We start from the raw sequence: 20,317 nt of genomic DNA, 5'->3' as shown, positions 1-20,317 counted from the left end.
TGAAGGTTTTAAAAAGTCACCTTCACAGCATTTTGCTGTGAAGTTTCAAGTGTAAAATGYTKGTCTCACGGGTCTCACGAAAACAGGCTGGTCTCACATGATCCCAAGTCTATATATATATATATATATATAAATGAGAACACTATTAAATATATGATTTTCATATATATATATATATATATTTGTAAAAATTTGGGAAAAGTACATTCTACAATATTTCCTTGTCTAGTATCCTTACTATACTAAAATTGTGACAAGGATATACTTTTCATACAAAATTTCCCTTAACTAATTATGATAGTAATCATATTCCTCGTCCAACCCTATTCCGTTTCCTTTAGTCAAGGTTTTCGCGCGGGAAACGATATTGTAGCCATACTTTATAAGATAACGATTTGAATACATATTTTCTGTCATCCACCATCCCTGTTTCATCCCAGTCTAAGTCAACTTGGGTTGCTATGCATCTTCTAAAAATTTCCATTAATTTGTGTAACTAGAAAAAGACATTTGTCTTTTATCTTAGTCGGGAATGTTCTTGTCTTGATTTTTTAGTTCTTGGTTTAGGCGTGCATTTCTTTCTTGTAGTGTAGTTTCCATTATCCATCTTTGCAAATCTTGTTCTTCTCTAGGTATGTCTTCCTCTTCTTCATCTTCTTCTATGTCATTATCAATAGGTAGATTATTTTCGACGTATTCTATTTCAATTTCGGCTAACTCAGGATCGAAATTTGCGTCGGAATCAACCATCTAAAAGGAGATAGGAATATGAAATTATTAAACTCTTATACACATGATTATAAAATTCTAATACGTAATGTTATTTTCCTTAGTCTAAAAGGAGNATGAAATTATTAAACTCTTATACACATGATTATAAAATTCTAATACGTAATGTTATTTTCCTTAGTCTAAAAGGAGATAGGAATATGAAATTATTTTCCTTCTAGATGTATGTGGGGCAACTAGCTAGCCTTAGTAGTAAGGATGGAACGAATCGAATCGACTTGACTAAACATACCAATAGTCACCAGATTCATAAGGTCTCGTCACGACAACTCAATTTGTCCGGAGAAGCCGCTTTGCAGTGTAGACTCACTCCTACCTGCAACTAAATCTGCTTATGGGTAAGAAAGCGGGGTCTTCAGTCAAGTAATTCACACTAACTCTTCTTTTTTTCGTCTCGATTGGGTTGGTGTTCAGTGTACCACTCCGTAGGTAATCGCAGAAAAACCCAGTCTCTAACTAAAAATTCTAAAAGAAAAGCCAGTCTCCAACTGAAAATTCCCTCTTAGAAAGCTTTCAGGCTTACTGCTCTACTGCTTGTAGCGAAGTCACCCTCGGGGGAAGAATCATTCCGTTCACACAAGGCTTTTTAGGAAAGTTCCCCTCTTCTTATACAGTTAGCTCGATTCCAGGTATAGTTTTTAATGGGCATGTAACCCTAGGCGGGAACTCTTCTTTTTATCTTATTCTTTGGTCAGGCAAGTCAACATTTCATAGGTTTCCAAGGGCAATCCACTTGCCTCTTCCTGCTACGAGGGCCTTGCACGAAACACATGCAAGTCGAACATTGTTTTATCGGAGAGATTTTAGATTCTAAAGTGACTCAGACCTTAGATGAGGTAATTTAGACTTAAAGTAAGGAAAATAACATTACGTATTAGAATTTTATAATAGTGTGTATAAGAGTTTAACAACTTCATATTTCTATCTCCTTTTAGATGGTTGATTCCGACACAGATTTCGACCCTGAGTTAGCCGAAATTGAAATAGGCTACGTCGAAAATAATCTACCCATTGATGATGACATAGAAGAAGATGAAGAATGGGAAGAAAAAGATGAAGAAGAGGAAGACATACCTAGAGAAGAACAAGATTTGCAAAGATGGATAATGGAAACTACACTACAAGAAAGAAATGCACGCCTAAACCAAGAACTAAAAAATCAAGACAAGAACATTCCCGACTAAAAAGACAAATGTCTTTTTCTAGTTACACAAAGTAAGGAAATTTTTAGAGAATGCATAGCAACCCAAGTTGACTTAGACTAGGATGAAACAGGAATGGTGCATGACAGAGAATATGTATTAAAATCGTTATCTTATAAAGTATGGCTACAATATCGCTTCCCGCACGAAAACTTTGACTAAAGAAAATGGAATAGGGTTGGACGAGGAGTATGATTATTATCATAATTAGTTAAGGGAAATTTTGTATGAGAAGTATATCCTTGTCACAATTTTAGTATAGTAAGGATACTAGACAAGGAAATATTGTAGAATGTACTTTTCCCAAATTTTTACAAACATATATATATATATATATATATATATATATATGAAAATCATATATTTATAAGTGTTCTCATTTATATATATATATTTCAGATGAACGAAGGATACGAAAATGATTGGCCCGAAAAATTTCTTTACAATATCCCACTGTTAGATCTCCTCACTTATGAACCAATAAACCCTCTCGGTCAAACCCCTCCGCCTATCCAACAAGAAGATGAAGTTTATGATGAGCATGTTGTGCTCAGATTAAATCAAAGCAATGTTATTGTGATAGAAGACTCAAGTTAAGGAAATTGTCAAGAACATCAACTCGGTTTCCGATCATCCTTCCCTTGGGAGACGCCAAAATTTATACCACCCACGGCGGTAATGAATGAGCAATCAGAGGATGCTGAATCTGGAACTAATCTAATAAGTGAAGCCATGGTACCATCAGGATTAAGCCACGCAGATCTCAATATTCTCCTACATAAAATAACTGAAAGTAATCATCAAACCGCAATAGCACAAGGAGAGGTACATGCTCAACGTGTGTACATTATGCAATTGGGGAACGAGATAAGGCAAGCACAAAAGGACAATGAAAGCTCAACTTGAATATTAGATCATACTCGGGCCCAATTTAACCGTACCCAAAAGGAATTAGCCTGAAGTCATCAAGAGATTTCTCGTTTAACTAGCGAACTGTTGGGAGATCCTTATATGGAGGGTTATACAAGAAGAATGTCAAGGGGTTATTACCCTCGTTAGTAATAGTGTGAAGTCCTAAGTTTAGCCTTATAGCACGGACATATGATCATGATATATCGAGATAAAGAAAAAGGAAAATTTTCTTATTTCCTAAATTTTGTAGAAAATATCCCAAAAATTTTGTATGATGCATATGTTATATAGTAATAATAATAAGCGTTGTTGTACATTTATGGATTTATTTTTATTTCGTAGGATGAATACTCGAAGAATAACTAGAAACGGTGAAGGAAATAATAAACCACGAAGACAAAGATCCAGAATAAATCCACAAGAATCTACCGGGAGAACTGATATAGCAACAGAAATTGCCCGAGGTATCCAGGAAAGTCTACCAAGTGTAATAGCTCAAATTCAAATTGCTATGAATCAAAACTCAGAACATGAAGGGGGTAGTAGAGAATCGGGCAAGGCATGAACCAAATAATGGTCAAACTCATGAATGTGACTATAAAGCATTTACAAATGCTAGTCCATCCACGTTTGAAGGAAAAGACGGACCAAGAGCTGCCATGAACCGGTTACAAGACATGGAAAGTTGTTTTCAAACATGTCAGTGTGCCTCCGCTCAACAAGTAAGGTTTGCCTCAACCAAGTTAAAACTGAATGCCCTTTATCGGTGGAAAACTATTCAATCTATGAAAGGTGTGGCAGAAGCAGCCGCAATGCCATGGAAGAATTCAAGAATTTGGTCTATAAAAGATATTGCTCATATACTCGAAAGAAAATAATGGAGGAAGAATTTGTAAAGTTAGAACAAGGAAGCAAATTTGTAGAAGACTATGTGAAAACTTTGATAGAAAAATCTTGATTCACAACTTACCTAGTCGCTACAGAAGCTCGGAAGGTGAATCGTTTCCTACTTGGCCTAAGGAAGATTTACGCAGATTTGAAATATATCACAACCAAAAACCTTCAAAGAAGTGGTAGAATTGGCAATTCTAGCTGAAAATGATTGTTATGTACCAAACAATAAGAAGATAGCGAGAGAAGAAAATTCGAAAGGGGGAACTTTGGCAATCAATTTAAGAAACCCAGGAATTAAGGCATATGATAAACCTGCTTGTCCTAAATGCAATAAGCATCACACTGGAGAATGTATGATGGGCACAAGTGTATGCTACCGATGTGGTCAGCCTGGTCACATGATAATTAATTGTCCTGAAAGGAGAAATTGTTACAATTGTGATTCAACTGGACATCTTGCAAACAACTGCCCTAAACTCAAAGATGTGCAACCAAGGAGAGCAATAACAGGGATGAGTGGAAGTAAAACGGAAACTGGAAAAGCTTAAGAAAAAATATTCCAACTCACAGTTGAAGAAACAAAAGAAATACCCGACGTGGTGACAGGTACTTTTCTGATTAATAAACAGCCCGCTAAAGTATTATTCGACTCAGGAGCAAATAAGTCAATGGTTTCTACAAATATCTGCATAAATTTAAATTGTCCATCTAAGAATTTAGATCAAATAATTGAGATAGAAACAGCAGATGGTAGAATCACACAGATTGATAAGGTTTATGAAGATTGCTCAATGGATATAGATGGAAACTGTTCCATCGTTAAGTTTTTACCCATGCTCATTAGTACATTTGATATTGTTGTGGCTATGGGTTGGTTATCTGAAAACCAAACCCATATAGTCTGCGACAAGAAGATGGTGAAAATCAAGAATAAGAATGGTAAGGTATTAACCATCTACATTAATCATAAAAAGAATCCCTTGAACCTTATTTCAATTCTCAAAGCAAGGAAATGTATTCATAAGGGATGTGAAACCTATTTGGCATATGTAATAGATGCTAAAAAGGAAAAGAAACCTGTAGAAAAGATACTAGTCGCATGTGAATATCCAGAAGTTTTTCCTGATGATTTACTCGGGTTACCCTAGATAAACAAGTCGAGTTCCATATTGATTTAGCACCAGAAGCAATACCCTAGCCCGAGCACCATACAGACTTGCACCACCTGAGATGCAAGAACTTATGAGTCGGTTGTAGGAATTGCTTGATAAAGGGTTTATTCGCCCAAGCTCGTCACCATGGGGAGCGCCAATATTATTTGTTAAAAAGAAAGATGGAACCATGAGAATGTGCCTTGATTATCGAGAATTAAATAAAATCACCATCAAGAATAGATATCCCTTACCCAGAATAGATGACCTATTTGATCAATCGCAAGGAGCAAGTTATTTCTCGAAAATAGATTTGCGCTCAGGATATCATCATCAGTCAAAAGTACAGACGGAACATGTCCCAAAGACAGCATTTTGAACTCGATATGGGCATTATGAATTTCTAGTTATGCCTTTTGGTTTAACTAATGCCCCAGCTATGTTTATGGATCTCATGAATTGGGTATGTAAGCCATACCTGGATAAATTCATCATTGTATTCATTGATGATATCCTCATCTATTCCAAAAGTCAAAAAGAGCATGAACAACACTAAATATGACGCTAGAACTATTAAAGCGAGATCGAGTGCATAACAAAGTGGAAAACCCCGCAATCAGCAACAGAGATTCAGAGTTTCCTTGGACTAGCCGGATACTATCGCAAATTTATACAAGATTTCTCTAAATTAGCAATACCTCTTACAACATTAACAAAGAAAGCTATTAAGTTTGAGTAAGGATCTACTCAATAGGAAGCCTTTCAGACTTTGAAAAGCAAGTAAAGTAGCACACCTATTTTAAGCTTGCCAGAAGGAGTTGAGGACTTTGTAGTATACAGTGATGCATCCAAACAGGGCTTGAGATGCGTACTCATGCAAAGAAATAAAGTAATTGCTTTTGCATCAAGACAATTAAAAGACCATGAGGCACATCACCCGACACATGATTTGGAACTGGCCGCAATAGTCTTTGCCCTAAAAATCTAGAGGCATTATTTATATGGTACGAAGTGTGTGCTACATATAGATCACAAGAGCCTCAAGTATTTATTTGACTAAAAAGAGTTAAATATGAGGCAAAGGCATTGGATGGAATTATTAAAAGATTATGATTGTGAAATCAAATATCATCCTGAGAAAGCCAACATTGTAGCAGATGCCTTGAGTCAGAAGGAACCAGTTAAACCAATTAAAATTTGGCATTCAGTGGAATAGCCACAACAAGTATAATGGAGTAAATTTGTGAAGAAGAACAAGAAGCTTGAAGGAAGACAACCAGAAGGGGAAAGAAAAAACAAGAAGCTTTGAATTACTGGACAAATCAAACTACTGAAAACTGACAATGAGGGAATTAAAAGATTTCAAGGACGAATATGGATCCGAAAGTCGGAAAATGTAGAGAAATATTTTTTTATGGAACACACAAATTAAGTATTATATTTATCCTGGAAGCAATAAAATGTACAAAGATTTAAAAGCTTTGTATTGGTGGCCAGGAATGAAAAATTCAGTAACCAATTACATTGAAAGGTGTCTTACGTGGTTAAAAGTTAAAATTGAACACCAAAGACCGTACCCGTTTGGAAGTGAGAGGACATCACTATGGATTTTGTGACAAAACTACCAACAACATTGAAAGGCTCAGATGCCATGTGGGTAATCATTGATCGTTTAACAAAATTCACACATTTCCTGCCAATGAAGGAGAGATATACATTAACAAAATTGGCGAAAATGTATACAGATGAAATAGTGTCAAGGCATGGAGTACCCATATGAATTGTCTCCGATCGAGATAGTCGTTTTACTTCAAATTTTTGGAGAAATTTTCGGATGGAATTAGGTTCACAGATTAAAATGAGTACAACGTATCATCCTCAAACTGATGGTCAAAGTGAAAGGACTATTCAAACCTTGGAAGACATGTTGCCAGCATGTGCAATGCACTTAAAAAGAAATTGGGATAGTCATCTACCTCATATTAAATTTGCCTATAATAATAGCTATCATAGTAGTTTTCAAGCTGCACCCTTCGAAGTTCTATATGGAAGAAAATGCAGAACACCTATGTATGTTGGACGGAGGTCGGTAAAAAGTATTTGGTTGGACCTAAAATTATCAAACAAACAACAGATAAGGTGATTCAAATAAAATAAAGACTTAAAAGTTGTGCAAGATAAGCAGAGAAGCTACGCTAACAAAAGAAGGAAGCCTATTGAATTTCAAGTAGATGACAAAGTACTACTAGAAGTATCTCCATGGAAGGGAGTGCTACGTTTTAGCAAAAAGGGAAAATCACCACGATATATTGGACCCTACAGGATAGACAAAAAGATAGGGGAAGGTAGCTTATCAACTTGAATTACCAAAAGAGCTTATGGGAATACACAATACATTCCACGTATCCAACTTAAAGAAATGCCTTGCTAAGGAAGACGTTGTAGCACGGATTGATGATATCTAAGTTGATGATAAACTCAACTTTGTAGAAGAACCTATAGCTATCACTGAGCATAAAGTTAAGAAACTTCAAAACAAGGAGGTACCATTTTGGTACTAGTTCATTGGGACTATTCTCATGGATCAGAGGCAACATGGGAGGTCGAGTCAAAAATGAGGAATAAGTACCCACATCTTTTTGAGTAAAATTTCGAGGACGAAATTCTTGTAAGAATGGGAGAATTATAAAACCCTAGTTTTTTTATTTGATAAATTTCAATATTTAAGCCTTAAATGCAAATATTTATGAGTAATTCAAGTACTCCGATAGCTGTTACATTTAGTGGAACATCTTAATTATAAGACTAAACAATCTAGTGATGAGTTGTTAAGGCTAGAAGTATGTTGGCAAGTCTAGTAAGCATGAATAAGCAATCTAGTGATGAGTTGTTTAGGCTAAAAAATATGAGTTGGCAAGACTATTGATTACAAGACAAGTCTAGGAAGCATGACAAGGAGTATTAGAAGCATGAGTTGTTTAGATTCTCTTATCCTTAGAGATGAGTTGTCTAGATTCTCTTATCCTTAGATGAGTTGTCTAGATTCTCTTATCCTTAAGAAATGAGTTGTCAATATTCTCTTATCTGTATAGATGAGGTGTTAAACTCTCATAAGAGCAAAAAGAACAAGTAGTTAATGCAATGAATTTATCTATAAATAGGGATTGAAGGGTCACTATTTGTGCATACCAAAAATAAAGAATCTCTCTATATATACATAATTAAGCTTGAAGAAAGGAATCAAAGGAAAAAGTAGACAAAATCAAGGTGAGTACTTATGTGATTTATGAGATGCATGCTATATATAAAGGTATTTTTTGCATTACAAGTTATGTTGGCATGCTTGTTTCAAATGAAAATATTAATACACATACATATTCAAGATATGCATGATGACATGTTCTAATACAAGTATACACACAAGACATGAAAATCATTTACATGTTATCATATGTGTTACACAAGGCATGGAAATTTTTACATGTTATGCATAAACATAATATCCAACGGACAGGATATTACAAAAAGGGGCGTCTTGCAAACGGACCTTATAGGGCAACCTTTTATGGACCCGGGGGTTATCAATATTTTCATGTAAAACAAGCATGCCAACATAACTTGTAATGCATAAAATACTTTTATATATAGCATGCATGTATCTTATAAATCACATAAGTACTCACCTTGATTTTGCCTACTTTTTCCTTTGATTCCTTTCTTCAAGCTTAATTATGTATAGATTTCTTATTTTTGGTATGCACAAATAGTGACCCTTCAATCCTTATTTATAGATAAATTCATTGCATTGACTACTTGTTCTTTTTGCTCTCAAGATTGTACTCTTATGAGAGTTTAACACCTCATCTATAAAGATAAGAGAATCTTGACAACTCATTTTTTTTAAATATATAATATTTATATACGGCAAATGCAACAAATAAACTCACACACCCTCCTCACCGTTGGTGAGGTTTGAACCCTTGACCTCCTAGGAGGCCAAGGACTACGATACCGCTAGGCCGAAGGATAAAAGAATCTAGACAACTCATTTTTTAAGGATAAGAGAATACAGACAATAAGGATAAGAGAATCTAGACAACTCATCTAAGGATAAAAGAATCTAGACAACTCATCTCTAAGGATAAGAGAATCTAAACAACTCATGCTTTTAGTACTCCTTGTCATGCTTCCTAGACTTTGTTTTGTAATCAATAGTCTTGTCAACTCATATTTTTTTAGCCTAAACAACTCATCACTAGATTTCTTATTCATGCTTACTAGACTTGCCAATATACTTCTAGCCTTAACAACTCATCACTAGATTGTTTAATCATGCTTACTAGACTTGCCAACACATTTCTAGCCTTAACAACTTATCACTAGCTTGTTTAGTCTTATAATTAAGATGTTTCACTAAATGTAGCAGCTGCTAGAGTACTTGAATTACTCATAAATATTTGCATTTAAGRCTTAAATATTGAGATTTATCAAATAAAGAAACTAGGGTGTTACAATGATGATTATATTTATGTCAGTAAAATATCTTTGTTGCTTTTGTTACCATAGTATATACAGAACATTGTGCAAGTGCCTAAGGTTTCATGAATTTTGTAGAGCGATAGTCCAAATTCTCACTCTCGTCTCTAGGCAAAAACTCGAGTATAAACATTATTCATAAAAGGTTATACCGTATGACCACGTACCAAAAAAGATAGTTTTCCTGCTTAGCTATCAATTAAACTTTAAAGTATGATCACGTACCATTAAAATAACCTTTTTGCTATTGTTTCTCTTTTGTAAGATCAAAGGTGAACTAAACTCATATAACAAACAAGTATCGAAACTTATGTTGGGAGTTGGTATGTGGGATAAAGAGAAAGGGAACCTCATGTATCTCGTATTTTGATTCGCGTAGCCTCTCACTCCAGAAGGTAATGTCCCAATGAGTCAGCTCGTCGGCTTCAGGAGCACCTTGACTTCTGACAAACTCTTTGAGCTCTTCCATGTCTAGAATATATATGAGCAAAAAAGATCTTATGCATTAAAAAGATCTACAAAAAGATATCAACAGTGAAGATACAGCTGCAACTTGATTTGACCAGTGAATCTCGATTGATAAATTTAGAAAGATTGTAATGAAAAGGGAAGCTTTAGGCATTTCCGAGGACATGACAGAGCTCTTGGAGGCACAGGCATCCCCGTTCCTCATGTTTTATAGGCCCTCGGCGAGATGTGAAAAGGGGCCTTCGATAAGTACGAAAAAAAATTCAACTAATTGTTTTTATCATCAGAAATAACATTGAATTCAAAAAATACTAATTATTCATACAAAACCGTTTTTTTAGTATACCCAGACGCAAAATCATTCAATAATTACTTCTAAATTAATATTATCTACCATATCATTTTCACATAGCATCGTAAATCCGTTCCACAACCAAACATATTCCATGATATATCTTTAGCATATAGATTACCATCATTTGGGGTCACAAGGTTGACTATTCAGAATAACACTTTATATAAATCAATATAAATCAGTTGTGTTTCCATGTCACATCATTTTAATGTTTTGATAACCATTTTAAACTTTTTTAGGGTTAAAACAAACTTTTTAGAAACCATCAATCTTATAATCAAAAGTATATTTTGGTTATAGCTTAAGATTTTATTCTTATTTTAGAGATACTAAAATGATACTCACATAATGCAGCTCGATATATCTTGATTTAATGTTTTGTTTTATTATTTCTCTTCGTTGATGTTATAATCCGGTTTTATGTGGTCTTGAGAAAACAATAATGTTTTTATGTTTGAGTAAAATATAAATTTGAAGATCTCATAAAAAAGTGAAAAATATATCTATATTAGTATCAAATTACCGATTTAAAAGTTCTCATTTTTATGTAATTTGTTTAATTCAATTTGTTTATTATAATTTACTTTAGATTCAATAAGTGAGTAAATTGTTTTCGGTTTAATAATACAAATTTATTTTTATAAAGATAATAATTAAGTATTTTGTTATAACTCAATGATGATCCTAATTATATTTTAGATTTTTTATATTTAAAATGATATGCTTATCTTATATTTGATTATGTTTATCTGCAGTTAGTTACACAAATTCAAAAATGATGCTTTAATAAGTTGTACTTACGCACAATTTACTTATAATCTTGTACTTTTAAGTAATATACATCAATAAACAGTACTTGATGCATAAAAATGTTTTATATATAGTATAGATGAGAGTAATTAAAATTCATGCACTCGGTATTAGGTAATAAGGAGTCAATATATAATGTATGAAAAGATAATGTTAGTTTTGAAATCCTAAATATAGATATAAGTCGGATCGTCTCATATAGTTGATAATTTTTTTCCAAAGATAGGGGATTTCTTAGTTAATAACAAGAAATCTACTATATTCTAATACAAAAATAGAATTCATGTGGAGGGGGATCAAAAGAGTTGATGGGAGATGATTGATGGAGAATATATCAATGATTTCTAGGCAAAACAGTTTTAGATTTTAATAGTAGATAACTTTTTTTAAAGAAAACAATAAGGAATACTATAAAATGGAACACCAATTATTTCTCACATATTTTCTTCTCCAATATAATTAATTAAACATGTTTGAGCCCTAATATAATGCTTAATTTTTTTGGGGTTCATATTAGAAACTAAAAAAACCTGTATCCCTTTTATTTATTGATATTTTTGAACTATACTATATACTATATAGTATACGAGGAAAAAAATTCCCAAGGACTTAGAGTGGCCGATTTTTTAGAAGAGAGTGACGTCAAGGGTATTGAGAGGAGGGTAGAGATAAGGCAAATAGGCACCGTGTGTCGAGTCTAATTGTATTACATGTGTTACCTGATTACATTGTCTATTTGCACACCTGAATCCCAATTACCTGCTCTATTACCTAATTTCTGTCGGTTTGACACACCTTTGCTTCGTTCACAAGCTGGGGTCTTCACGAAAACAGCCTCTCTATCCTAATGGTTGAGGCAAGGTCTGCATACATCTTACCCCTCCTATGCCCTTCTTTCGAGTGAGATATACTAGATTTGGTCTAGATTATTAACTAAAAAATTTCAAGCATACACGAGCATTGTCATACTAGTGTGTTTTGGTATTTTTAGGCATTCCAATTCAGTTAAGCAACAAACACCCAGCAAGGGTTAGTGCAGCCCATGCATCGGTGTGTTTATGAAAGCATGTGTGGTACATTACCTTGAACTGCAGCATTCCAAGAAGCACTCCTCAACTTTTCGAGAAGCTCTTCTGCTTTACCAACAGTAGCCATCTTGGTTGCCATGCTTAACTGATGATTAATAAGAAGCCAATAATATATATATAACAGATAAGAAGCTTACTTTGGTTGCAGCAGACACTACAACAATATTGGGTTCATAGGACACTAAAATTGTACGAATGTCCTAATAGACTACTTTATAGGACTAATAAGTTTCTATGACGCTTTTAGGCATCTTAAAAAGTTGTTCAAGACACTTTCGAAACAATGTGTCCTATTAACCCTTTCATAGGACACTATTTGAAAAGTCTCTTATAAAACAAGCATCCTATAGAAAGTCTAAAGGCTGTTAGGACACTTTGTTTCGAAAGTGTCCTAAAAAGCTTGTTAGTTGTTAAGACTCCTAAAAGTGTCCTAGAAACTTATTAGAACACTTTTAGATTTGGTCCTAGAAACTTATTAGAACACTTTTAGATTTGGTCCTATAAACTTAAGTCCTACAAAGTAGTCTATTAGGACACTTGAACACTCGCGGCGTCCTATAAACTAGACTTTGTTGTAGTGTAAGATGTCAAAAGAAAGCAAGTTTTTTAAACCTCTGCATAGTTATTATAGCCAAGAAGCTTAGCCTTTGCCAACCTAAGCTTCAGAATCTGGTCAATAATTGGAGTATTATCTAGATCTCCGCTTGAAGCACGCGTTACATAAACACGATAAATTTCCTCTCGCAAAGCTCGATTCTTAGCATGTTGTATAACAGACACAAAGCTTGGAGCATCCAATGTAATCATCCAAGGCCCATTTTCTGCAGTGGCATTTTCGTGACCCTGGATAGTCATAAAGGATAAAGCAGAAGTTGATACCGTCGTACTAAATTGGAAGCATATGAAAACAAGTAATCAGGCTTCTTATTATAACCTCAGACGAGGCCGTTTGTGCAGCAAATCCACGAGCAGTAGCAGGTAATCCTTCAATTTCCTTCTTATCTGTTATTAATTTTCGGTACTTCTTTGTGGCATCCATGATATTTTCCCCATATTTTTTAGAAAGTTTTGCCAACTCCTGGAACCAAGTCATGATAAATGTCAAACAATTAACGTTAACTACAATAAAGCATCATGCAACTGCTTCACTTTCACTACAACAAAATCCGGTTTATTGGACACCAAAAATGTCCGAGTGTCCTAACAGACTACTTTATAGAACTCAAATTTAGGACCAAACACTTGTTTGTCCTATCTAAAGGTGTTGTAATAAGTTTAAATGACACTTTTGGGCGACTTAAAAAGCTTTTGTAGGATATTTTTGAAACAAAATGTCATACTAGTCTTTTTATAGGATAGTATTTGAAAAAGTCTCTCATAAAAGAAGTGTCCTATAAAAAGATGTGTTTATAGGACACTTTAATAAGACACTGTGTTTCAAAATGTCCTAAAAAGCTTATTAAGAGGCCTAAAAGCGACCTATAAACTTATTATAACACTTTTAGATAAGACACACAAATGTATGTTCCTATAAAGTAGTCTATTAGAACACCTAGACACTTTTGGCGTCCTATAAACTTGATTTTGTTGTAGTAAATTTCAAATCGAAGTAAATATAAGGTTCATGATTTTGCTCAAGAATAATGTGGTCAACTATGTAAAGTAAATAACAGTAACCAAAATGTTTAAGGTAATAAACATAAAAATTAAGCTAACTAAGGGGCCATTTACCTAAATGCTTACCCGGTAAGTGCTTAATGTTAGAAGTTAACACTATAATTTATTTTATTGGGTAAGATTGTAGTACATCAGAAATGCAACAATTTACCTTGTAAGCTTTTGCGGCTTACCCAGGTAAGAGTCGTCACCCTCACTTATCGGGTAAGACTCTCCATCCTTATCATCGCTCTTACCGGGTAAGATTATTGGCCCTTGCCATGTTCATCTGGTAAGGAAAATTACCCGGTAAGTACTTACTGGGTAAGCGTTTAGTAAACGGCCCCTAAGTAGAATCAGTTCTGATTACCCTGGATAGCATAAACACACCTGTTGAATGTTATTAAACTCCTCTCTTTCATTAGCCTCAAGTGAGATACCCCTGAGAACAGCTTCCTTTATCGATGCTGCATGTGTAGACAAGTTGCAGAGAGATGCCACACTTAATTAGAATAAAGAAGAAAATAAAATATTTTATATGATCCATAGACAATGAATCATCTAAACACTAAACCCTAAACCCCAATGTACCACCTTGTCCACCAATCATGTGGTGACACATCAGCATTTTTATTGAAGAGTGAGAATAAATATATATTTAACAAAGTGCTTTTGTATCGGTACATGATTGGTGGGACAAAGATGAAACATGATGTTTCGATACAGAAAATCTCTATTCCTTCTAAACCAAAATCAGATGCCACAAGTACAACTTGAATCTTTAGATAAGAGTTACAATATAATCTTTATAACCACAAGGGTGGTGCCTGATTGGTTTGAGCTTGGCTCCAAAGGTCAAAAGTACCAGGAGGTCCCAGGTTTAAATCCAAGGAGGAATAAAAATCCCCTTGTGGCCACGGAGATTCAAATGCGGTGACTCCGGGCAATTTGCAAAGCAGGTGGTCGCCCTGGGATTAGTCGGCTCGCATAGCGGGTTGGATATCCAGGTTAATCAAAAAATATATATAATCTTTAGGGTCAAGATCATAAAAGTTCAGCAATACATATAAGAAAATAACAATTGTTCTCTATCAAACAGATGAATTTCATGATACTTACATTCTACGATGCGTTTACGAGCATTGCTTAGGGTTGCCCAGTCGTGTGATTCCTTTATAGCCTTAAAAGCATTATAAATTGGTTTACTTTGATCCAACTTTATGCCAAATGCGATTTTCTCAGGCTGCACACAAGTTTGAGTAACATCACTGAATCAAAACCTCAAGTTAGGGGCCGTTTACCAAACACTTACCCAGTAAATGCTTACCGGTAAAATTTAACACTATTAATTACTTACCGGGTAAGATTTTAGTCCATCAAAACGACATTGCATGCAACAATTCACCCGGTAAGCGCTTACCATAGTAAGAGTCGGTCGCCTTCACTTACCGGGTAAGACTCATGGTCCTTGTCTCACTTTTACCAGGTTAGTCCTTACCATATTCATCCCATGAGGTAATGTGACTTGATAAGCGCTTACCCGGTAAGTGTTTAGTAAACGGCCCCTTACTCTTTCATAGTCAAAGGAACCCGTCAATCAACTTGGATTGATTTTTGCATGGTGTGAAATACATTTTAACTAAGAAATCAACCAAACGAAAAACGATATACAAACACCTGAATTTCTTCAATGGCAGAACGAAGCTCAGGAGTATCTTTAACAGCCTTGAGATGATTAACAGCTCCCCAAACCACACTCAACCTATCAATTATCCTCTCCAACGGCTCCGACAGCTTCAACCACGTCGGCTCCACCGTCTTCTCTAACTCCGTCAAATCATTGTCCTGCAAATTTATATCTTAATTTCATAAATAACCAGAATCAGTAAACACTAATCACAAAAACACTTACTAGCTTCTTTAGCAAGGCACGCATCCCAGGGCGCACATGTGAAGCATCGATAACATCAAACGGAGGGAACTTGAAGTCCTTTAAGAGAGGATTGTCTTTGATTGTGGTTGAAATTGACGACGGTACTTGGTCGGAAAAGGAGGCAACGGCAGGGGATCGGCGACGGAAGGATAGGTGGATGGAAGAGAGACGAGATTTAGGGGTTGAAGAGCGTAGGGTATGAACAAGTGTCGCCATGGCCAGCCAGGGTGTTGCCACGAATTCAGTTGGTCTTCCTTCATCTTTTGTGTTTCAATTGCGGGTCAAATTAGAAGTTCTATAAAATACGCAACGGTCAAATTGAGTCATTCCCTTTACTAAACAAACATTCACGGGTGTTCGAGATTCCTGTAAAAATAAATTATTGAATTATTTCGATGGGATACCGTAATAAGTATTTTTTAATGTGTAGATAAACAGTTTATATCGGTGTTAAACCGGTAATAAGAAATTTTTAATGAAATTAAATCATTCTAACCTATGATAAGTTGATAAGAACTTTTATAAAAAATATAGGTTATTTCAAATAGGCAATCTCAATCACCCCCTTAGTTACTGAGCATTTATCAGTTCAATTATCTTACCCGATAATATAAAAGAGATTGAGAATTTTATTCGGTAAAACAATAAATGATAATTGAAAGTGTTATCCAATTAATGTTTATCTGATTATAAACTCTTACCATCAATCAGTTGGAAAATGAGTGAAAGAAATTATTTTGACTTCAAAATTAGTAGATAAAGCATATGTTCTTGATGTATCATTCCTCAAAAATGTTATATTAGTCAATAGTATATAAAAAAACCTTATTATCATACGATTTGTAATTAAAAATGTTAAATCATGATATAAATATTGTAACAATCTTAATATAAATGATTTTAAGGGGTTGTTTACCAAACACTTATCTGGTAAGCGTTTATCGGTAAAATTTAACACTATCACCTACATACTAGGTAAGACTTTAGTCCACCAAAACGATATCGTATGCAACAGTTTATCCAGTAAGCTTACCATGGTAAGAGTCGTCTCCCTCACTTACCAGGTAAGACTCTCGGTCCTTGTCTCTCTCTCTTACCAGGTAAGATTCTTGGTCCTTATCATATTCATTCCATAAGGTAATGTGACTTAGTAAGTACTTACCTGGGTAAGCATTTGATAAACGGCTCATAAATCAAGACTATGTTTAAGAGCATTTACAATAGATCTTATTAGAAAGCATTTTGATCACATGAGAATGTGAAAGTAGAGCTTATTAATTATTAAAAAGCATTTTGGCCATACAAGAATATCAAAAATCCTCTTACAAAAAACCATTTTATTTATGCAATTACAAACACTTTAGAGAAAAAAAATTAACGTAAAAGCCCGATCGTTAAGAATGCTCTAAATATTGTTTTTGACGTAGTTTGAAGTAATACGATTAACATTGTCGTATACAGAAACTATATGACACATATGTGATACATATATGTGTATAAGTTAGTGAATTTGTGTATTTGACGTACCTACTATGAGATCAACACTACATGGTATGTCATGTGTTTTTCATGTGATGTGGTCAATGTATGTAACGTTCTTTGATTTGATAGTCATGAGGTTTATATCTAGTCATGTTGTAACACAGTGACGTAATAATTATCTGGTGTTTGACAATATCCTATTGGTGGGACTTTTAATCATAAATAACTTTGTTCATCTTTTATAACGAGAGCCATGTTTGGTGTACCTAAGTACCTTTACAATAAGACCAAAAACATATATACAGATAATTAATATGTGATATTAGAATCTATCATTTTTTTGGTCTATTAAGCTAGTTCTCTCGCTGATCCCTCGCATAAAGATATAATATAAACAATATTGACATGGAATATGTAATTAATGATGACATCTAAAACAAAGAGACAATATATACATTCAAGTAACTACGTAAACTAATGATTGAATCATTAATTTTTATTATTATTTATGTAACAATAATATATTGATAATCGATACTCGATATATATCATTTATCACTTGTAATCATAAGTGTAATTTATTATTATTATCAACATGACGATAACCTAAAGACTAAAAAGGTTAGACAACTTGGAACACATTTAGGGGCTGTTTGACAATTGTTGAATGGTTTGGTGCAGAATGATTAAATCGTCAGAATGATTAAGAGGCTCTCATGATATAGTGCAAAATGAAATATAATTGTTTGGTAATTGTGTACAATGAAAGTAGGGCTCTTAATGGTTAAGATAGATTCATGATACAAAATCATTCAGAGGCTTTTAGAACTATTAAGAGGCATATTTTTTTTTTTTTGTCAAACAAGATTCACCTCTTAATGATTCAGAGGTTGCCTCTTAATGAAACTATTAAGAGGTAAACAAACAACCCTTTAATATAAGAAATTAATTAACTAAAATATATTAATTAGATAGGTGTATAAAATGAAGTAACTTAATTAAGCCAAAAACGATTCAAAGACGAGATGATCAAGATTCAAGAGGCTCAATGAGAGAAATGCTAAGTGGGCCAAGGGCCCAAGAGAATATATTATAATGAAATTAAGGTATTTTTCGAACTTATTGTAAAAGAGAGTTATAAACTTATAAATGGAGATGACAAAATCAAGTTCGACCCGGTCTGCGATCGGGGCCTGACATAAGATAAATTGGAACTAGCAAGGATCGATTATGGTTCGACAGTCTGGACCACTTACACATTTTGTGGAATTTTAAAGCCAGACCGATTATGGGACCAGGACTAGTTATGTATAGACTCAGTTTTCAAAAACAAAATAAGTTTTGATATATCTCAATGTAAGTTTTTTCAAAATTTTATATACTTACAGGTATTAATTAAAGTATATTTCAATAGTAAACTTCAAAAATCGTAATTACGAAAACATGTATAACATTCTTGTGTAAAAATATCTTAAAATATATTTTCTAAAACCAAGCCAAAAGACCAGAAACTAGGCTTAGATTAGTCCTAGAATTTTTTATTGGACTGGTTGTCCCGATTTTGAAGGGACCTATTTGGGACTCACTCGTCTCGGCCCGAGATAGACTGACTGAGTTTTGAAGTGACGGATTCAGAATCAGCTTAGAACCGATTTTTGGCCATCTTTATGAACTTTTTGTTGTTTGAATGTAAAATAACATCAATTAAAAGAATCCTCGAAAATGATTGTTTAGAAGAGAAAAATGTTGTTATCGTCATTATGAATTTTGGAAATTAAATGTTTAAAGAGAAAATTAAATTATATTAAATGTAATAGAGGGTATTTTTTTGAGAATTCTTTAAATCATGGTATCTTTGAGAACTAGTGTATGATATGTTATTTCATATGATTTATTTTCATCTATGGCTAAAATTTAATATAGTTTTTAACATATATTTGTTTTATAATATGTTTGTGTCATAATATGTTTGTTTTATATACACTCGGTTCAAAATGTGAACCTTGTTGATATATTTTTGAACCGAATAAATATTAAACAAATTAATTATAAAACAAATATCTGTTAATCAATATATTATTTTTCTTTTTAGAGAATTACATGAAAATGCAATTACATGGCACGATAACTCGTTTTCTAAAAAGTCAAAGAAAAAAAGGTCTGATTGGAGGGTGAAAACAGTTTGTTGGTCACGTGGCAGCTGAATTTATGACTTTTTTCTGGTAAAGGCAAAACTCTCCATGCTTTTTTATCTTATCAATCATTTTCAGACCATAGTCATGTCCCCCATAATAAGTGTTTGGTGTGTGTATATATATATACATATAATATATATAATATATATATATATATATMTATATATATATATATATCTATATTATCTTATAAAGCATTTGGCTAAAACTCTTAAAGTCGTTCATCTCTATTCGATTTCATCCAATATCTGAATTCGTGTAACTAATTGCAGAAAAACACAATCAAATACATGATAAACATCTCATTTTAAATATAAATAATCTAAAATATAATTAGTATAATCATTAAATTCTAACAGAATACTTAATTATTATCTTTATAAAATTTATAATATTAAACTAAAAATAAATTGTTTTATTATTAAACTTAAATTAAATTATATATAGAAAAAATATATTCTATATTATAAATCATTTGACAAAACTCAAGATTACAAGTAAATTGTGCGTAGATACAACTTATTAAAGCTTCATATCTAAATTCGTGTAACTAACTGCAGATAAACACAATCAAATACAAGGATAAACATATCATTTTAAATATAAAAAATCTAAAATATAATTAAGATAATAATTGAGTTCTAACAGAATACTTAATTATTATTTTTATAAAATATTATATTATTAAACCAAAAATAAATTATTTTATTATTAAACTTAAATTAAATTATAAAAAAAATCTATATCTATACTATCTTATAAAGCATTTGGCTAAAACTCTTAAAAACTCTTAAACCCGTTCATCCCTAAACGATTTCATCTCTATCCGATTTTCATCTCATATCT

General features: G+C 33.4%; 1 protein-coding gene across 1 annotated transcript in view; it reads right to left on the bottom strand.

The window, feature by feature from the left end:
* LOC112513009 (probable cytosolic oligopeptidase A) overlaps positions 1-16,010 on the bottom strand; it is a 43,317-nt gene extending 27,307 nt beyond the window's left edge. The window contains exons 1-8 of the mRNA XM_025119132.1: positions 15,774-16,010; positions 15,539-15,706; positions 14,981-15,104; positions 14,252-14,328; positions 13,140-13,283; positions 12,818-13,048; positions 12,200-12,290; positions 9,834-9,955 (exon numbers count right to left, since the gene is read on the bottom strand). Coding sequence (XP_024974900.1) covers positions 9,834-9,955; positions 12,200-12,290; positions 12,818-13,048; positions 13,140-13,283; positions 14,252-14,328; positions 14,981-15,104; positions 15,539-15,706; positions 15,774-16,010 — 1,194 coding nt within the window. The remainder of the gene's footprint in view (positions 1-9,833; positions 9,956-12,199; positions 12,291-12,817; positions 13,049-13,139; positions 13,284-14,251; positions 14,329-14,980; positions 15,105-15,538; positions 15,707-15,773) is intronic.
* Positions 16,011-20,317: the final 4,307 nt, after the last annotated feature.

Source organism: Cynara cardunculus (assembly GCF_001531365.2).
Source record: "Cynara cardunculus var. scolymus isolate 2C chromosome LG 5, CcrdV1, whole genome shotgun sequence".
In the NCBI taxonomy this organism is placed as follows: domain Eukaryota; kingdom Viridiplantae; phylum Streptophyta; class Magnoliopsida; order Asterales; family Asteraceae; genus Cynara; species Cynara cardunculus.
The sequence above is the reverse complement of the archived record's forward strand: the minus strand, read 5'-3'. Positions and strand labels throughout refer to the sequence as shown.